The sequence below is a fragment of the Pempheris klunzingeri genome, chromosome 15 (assembly GCF_042242105.1).
Source record: "Pempheris klunzingeri isolate RE-2024b chromosome 15, fPemKlu1.hap1, whole genome shotgun sequence".
In the NCBI taxonomy this organism is placed as follows: Eukaryota; Metazoa; Chordata; class Actinopteri; order Acropomatiformes; family Pempheridae; genus Pempheris; species Pempheris klunzingeri.
The window spans coordinates 4,187,334-4,193,476 of record NC_092026.1 but is presented as its reverse complement, the minus strand read 5'-3'; the positions used below and the strand labels follow the sequence as shown (position 1 = coordinate 4,193,476).

Genomic DNA, 6,143 nt, shown 5'->3' with positions numbered 1-6,143 from the left:
CGGTGGGGGTGAGGTGTGGGGGTGGGGGTGTACGGCACACAGGCGTGTGCAGCTGGCCAAGTCTGTGAATTTTCTGCCCTCTGACAGAAACTCTGTTGATGATTTATTGCATTCAGAATTCCCTGTTCACGTACTCGCTTGTCTGTAAATGTAGTGCGTAGGATGTTTCTCATGGGGCTGATTTATCAGCCAAGCAATCCTCAGACACATGCATAAACAGAAAAAGTGTTTTCATTAATTAGACTTTTGGTTTACAGTAGGGAAAATACTCATCTGGGCCTTAAAGATTAAATTATTTGACTTGCTAATGATCCAGCACAATAACACACCTGATTACTCACATACTGTATGTATAATAGGACCAGAGACTGAGTAGCAATCATTTGATATTAAGGCATCTGTTCACACTTTGAGATATCTGTAGCCTCATTCTCAGTCTCGGGCAGCGACTGCAGATGTGATGAAATGAGATGTAATATGAATATTAGAATATCAAAAAAATATGAAAATGACAACAAAGTCAATAAAACACGAGCAAGACTGTTACCATGGTAAATACTGTCTGTAGTTAGGTGACGTCACGCGGTAAGGTGCTGTGTCGGCCAATCAAATACATGCAAGCACACATTCCTGATGGATTACTTTGTAACATTAACGCTGTATCTCTGCAGTTTACTTCTGTCACAACAAAAGATAAAAGAGTCGTCACCACGACGGCTTTTCAGAGTTGAACACTCCTGTTTGCATTAGAAAGCTTATTAAAAATGTTTCAAGTCTGAAAAGCTTTTAAACACATTAATCTGTTACTCAAACTGGACTCCCTGGATCGTCTCTCATTGTCTCCCTGGTGCCTTTAACAACAACAACCCCACTAACGCAGGCCACTGCACCGTTTTAACGCTGGTCTGAATCCCCAGTGACACAACTTGAGGTTCTTAAGTGTGGTTGGATTTAACTGAATTATAGCGTGCTAATAAAAGTATTACAGTGCAGCTTTTTCATTGTTATTGATTAGTAACAAGACTAAAGTCTACAGTCGTGCAACTATGTGCAGCTACTTAGATACACCTCTGCTTTGAGCTAAATGCTAACAATGCTAACGTGCTAATCATAAGGAGGTGTCTTTATCACATGCATCTTAGGCCAACATGTTAACATCTTTTATTTCAAAAGTTGTCAAGACATGTCACAAAAAAGAAAAAAGACAACTTGCTGAGCGAAGTAAAGGAAAAGTCAGGGGATCACCAAAGTCTGACTGATTCATCCTCTGGGAACCATGACTGTCTTAAGTCACAGTGCATCCATTACAAAAAGGTATAAGCAAGAACAGCCGTGGTCTAATGCCACACTGTGTTAAAAGTAAACGCTGCACACATAAATGCATTATTTTCTAACCAATGCGACAGATATGTGCTGTGTTGCTGCCTCTTCTCTGAGCGTTTAATTTACAATACAAAAGTGTTATTTCATATCTTCAATCTCTTTGCGTCTTTGAGTCTTATTTCAAATTATTATTTTATTATTGATTTGGCTGCTTGTTTGTTCCAATAAATTGAAATGGTAGCATTTTTTTTATATAGATATATATCCCCACTCCACAAACAATATCCAGGGTCAAAGCAATCTCAACCTTAATTTTCCCTTGGCTGCAATACATGTTTTTTCAATGTGAAAGACAGTAGAATGTAGGACATGTGAACTCTGAAGGTTCACATGTAAAGATGATGGAAGTGTGTGTGTGTGTGTGTGTGTGTGTGTGTGTGGATGTGGATGTGAAAGAGAAAAAAAGATGAAAAGAGGTTGAAGTGGGGGAGAAAGAGAGAGAGAGCGAGAGAGAGAGAGAGACGAAAAGGGCTGCTAACTGTGGAGGCTGCAAACAAGATGAGATGGTGAGAGAGAGGGAGAAAGAGAGGCACAGAGGGAGGTGGGGGTGAGAGCCAGCTCTCAAATACGGGAAGTCAAGGCAGCCGAGAGGCACTGAAGCACCAAAGCAGTCAAGATGAAGTGCTAGAAGAACCAGGAAGTCCAGGAAGCTGAGAAATATGATGATCTTCTCACATTTCTTCAAATCTTGTTCATCTTGTAAATAAGAGGAGGATAAAGAACTCAAGGAGCCGACAAACTGCAGGTGTGTGTGTGTTTTTTTTCTGTTCCTGGTGAAGTTATCTTAATAACTCTGGTGCATGTTGAGTGGGAAAAACAAACCCAGTGTGGGAATCTAAACAAAAGCTTCCCTGGAGTTTATATCCTGCTCAACATAAATCCAAACAGTGTGACACCATTGTTAGCATTAAACTGCCAAAGACATTTAAGAAAATTATAGAAAGTTTTTCTATTCTAAAAGGTCAGGAGAGCATGGCAAGTTGTGTTCAATATCTTCATTATTGAGGCCATGGAGATAATATGTATATATATATATATTTAAACCTTAAACTGATGAGGCTGGTTTTCATCTGCATGTTGCTGCCACTTATGAGCCCAGTTTCACTGCTAGTCGCTACAGAGAGCTGACTTATAGTCGCTTGGTAACAACAGTCTGCTGTATATGAACTGGTCGGATTACGTTATCACTTAGATACATCATGTCTTTAGGAGATTTTTTTGGTGGCAACAGTTTACCAAAACACTGCTGCAATTACTAGACATAGTAGCATAGTAGTAGTAGAGAAGCCATTGTTTTTCCCTCTGTCATAGTCGAGCAAGCCAGATGTTTTAGTGTTTGAAGAAAAGAAAAAGTGCCCTTGGACAGGTTTTCACTCTCAGTTTTAATCAGATTCTACTGATTCTCCCTTTAATAACGAGATAAGGTGATGCTGTAAGATAAAGGGGTATTGCAATAATTTAGTGTTTGACTTTTTGATAACTGACTGATAATATTTAGCCCTTTGGTAGACGTCAAACTCCCAAACAACTACATTTTGTTACGACATAATCTGGGTTTTTTTTTCCTCAAAAGCTCCATCCAGAGCCACAGAAGACATTAAAAACACAGGCGAGTTATGAGCAAACCGAACTTGATCTGTTAAATCAGTTAAATTCCATTTTTCTCCTCTTTGTTCTTCCCATTAGGTAAAAACTAAGGAAAGTTCTTGCCAATCAGCAACATGCCGAAGCTGAACTGCTCTTTTGCAGCTCTTTTCGCAGCAGACACCTCCGTATTCAGTGATGTAGGCTGCCCTGAGGCTGCGGTGGCCTGTGGGATGAACATCTCCTGGCTGTTGGCTAACGGTACTGCACGAGACCTGGAGGACGTGTGCCTGACCGAGGAGGAGTACCTGGACAGGGAGCTGGGGCCTCGGAGGTCCCCGGTGTTCCTTCCCGTCTGTGTCACCTACCTCACCATCTTCTTGGTGGGCGTGCTGGGCAATTCACTGACCTGTGCAGTCATCCTGCGCTACAAGGTGATGCAGACGCCCACCAACTACTATCTGCTGAGCCTGGCGGTGTCTGACCTGCTGGTGCTGCTGCTGGGCATGCCGTTAGAGCTCTACGACATGTGGCAGAACTACCCCTTCCTGCTCGGGGAGGGAGGCTGCTACTTCAAAACCTTCCTGTTTGAGACGGTCTGCTTCGCCTCCATCCTCAACGTCACAGCGCTCAGCATGGAGCGCTACATGGCAGTGGTGCACCCCCTGAAAGTCAGACACATGACCACACGTGCTCACGTCAAGAGGGTCATCTTCACGCTGTGGGGGATTTCCATGCTGTGTGCTGTGCCAAACACCAGTGTGCATGGGACTGAAGTGCTGCCTCCAAGGTTTGGACGACAGTTTCCCCAGTCTGCCATCTGCCGTACGTACAGAACTTTTATTTTTGCTATTTGTACGAGTCTACAGCCATGCTAGTGGCTCTGTGAGGCTGAAGTCTAGTCAGCATGCTAACACGCTGATGTTAAGAAGATATAATATTTATCATGTTTACCATCCTAGTTGAGCATGTTGCCTAATTACACTAAACACAAAGTACAGTTGACGTTAATAATAATGTCATTAGTCTTACAGGTATGACGTCCTAAGTGAAGTATTAGACGAAGCAAAATTTTGGCTTGATGATGGCGTGAGATCAAGGATGTGATTATCTGTACAAAATCTCTTATCACTCCATCCCATAACTGTCAAGACATCTAACTTAAATGAAATGTATGTATGTATGTATGTGTGTCCTTTGATTTTTGAGCTCACAGCATCAATTGCAAGCTCTTGGGATCTACAGGACTTATTTATTAGTAACACATCACTACCGGCTGAAGTTCTTTGTGTAGCGTATTCAGAGGGGACCCCACTAATTGTTTAACTGCCAAACGGCATGCTGGGTATAGCTACGGTGGATTCAAGAACAGATGAAGGAAGAGAGGAGTTACTTTGCTTCAAACTCAAACATTTCAAGCATCAGCGATGTAACTTCTTGAATGAACGCTTTTGTTCATGGGCGTTTACTGAGGAAAACTCATTAGGGTACATTGTTTTGGGAATATCTGTAATGAATGTTATATTATTACATCAAATATGAATGTGGAGCTATTTCACTGGATAAGATCAAATTCTAACCTTTGGATCATTAGGATTCATCCCCTGGGCACCATGAATATCTGGACCAAATGTCATGGTAATCCATTGAATAGCCTGCCGATACGATTCCCTGCTAGATGGTTAACAAAGTAGGATTCACCTCTGGGGACCACAAATGTCTGTACAAAATGTTACAACAATCCACTGAACAGTTGGTGAGATATTTCAGACTGGAGCGTAGTCCGACAGACACGAGGCTGTAATACTCATGGTTCACCTGGGAACACTGACAAATCCACTCTACCCCGCTTTCTACATCTCCATCCAGGTGTGGTCCAGCCCACCTGGATTTACAACCTCATCATCCTGATTTCCACGGTGGTCTTCTTCATGCTCCCCATGCTGATAATTAGCATTCTCTACCTGCTGATTGGCTTGCGGCTGCACAGGGAGAGGGCTACGACTGTGGTGAACACCAGGTGTAGTTTTGGACCCGAAAATCTCTCCAGCTCCCACCGGCAGCAGCTGAACAGACGCAACCTGCAAGTCACCAAAATGCTGTGTAGGTGTCACCTATCTCATCTTTGTCTGGCCGTCTGTCGCGTGCTTGTGGTGGGATTGACGTGATAATTCTCAAAATGTGCACCCATGGTAGTGCTGGACTACCATATCCAGTTTGTGTGTGTGCTTCCATTTGCCTGTTGTCGATCTAACTGTTCACCTGTCCCATCCAGGCGTGCTGGTGGTTGTGTTCGGCCTTTGCTGGGCTCCCTTCCACATGGAGCGCCTGACGTGGAGCTACATTGACATCTCGCACGAGCAGCACCTCCAGGTCTTCGAGCACGTCCACATCATCTCCGGCGTGTGCTTCTACCTGAGCTCGGCCATCAATCCCATCCTCTACAACCTCATGTCCACCAGGTTCAGAGAAATGTTCAGTCACGTCACCTGTCATTCTAAAAGCTGGCCAAAACGCTCCAGCTTACAGATGACACAACGCAGCACTTTGAGCGAGAACATGCCGAATAGCTCATAACGGACGTCCGAATACATCGTAGAAGAATTGATTGGAAATGACTGGTGAGCCTGAAAAGGGTGTGAAACGTAAACCTTTGAGATTTTGGACTGACCACCACCAAAGAGGACTATCTCTTGGAAGAACGATCATCCCTTCAGTAGCGCTCAGAGACTGAAGCTGTTCTGGAGCCTTGTGATGGCCTAATACTGTAACTAAGACTTTACATGTTGGTTTTTCCTTTGATTTGTCACCCCTCCCTGCATATAAGTAGCCTATTGACCTTCCAGTGGGTACGTCCTGTCCTCAAATAGGAGGATATAACCCTTTAAGTGTCAGAAAGAGATGACTGTGACCCCCGACTGGACAGAACCACATGACCCGAGGCTACATGACGAGCCTCGAGAGGTGCACTTAAAAAAATTAAGCATTACTTGCATGCTGTAGGAGAAATATCTCCATTTAAAGAGAGAAACGACAGGACAAAGTACTGAATTAAGTGAAAAGATGATGAGATGGAGCAACAATTTTCGGATGTACAATGAAATTATCATAATAATGACACAACAGCATTTTTATGCATGGGGAATGTAACCCATCAACTGTCTCAAAAGTAAATC

The 6,143-nt window shown here is 43.3% G+C and overlaps 1 protein-coding gene across 1 annotated transcript; it reads left to right on the top strand.

The window, feature by feature from the left end:
* The first annotated feature begins 3,104 nt into the window (after positions 1–3,104).
* Positions 3,105–5,544, top strand: LOC139214088 (neuromedin-U receptor 1-like). Its single transcript, XM_070844829.1, has 3 exons — positions 3,105–3,792; positions 4,837–5,070; positions 5,243–5,544. The coding sequence occupies exons 1-3, from the start codon at positions 3,105–3,107 to the stop codon at positions 5,542–5,544; spliced, it is 1,224 nt and encodes a 407-aa protein (XP_070700930.1).
* Positions 5,545–6,143: the final 599 nt, after the last annotated feature.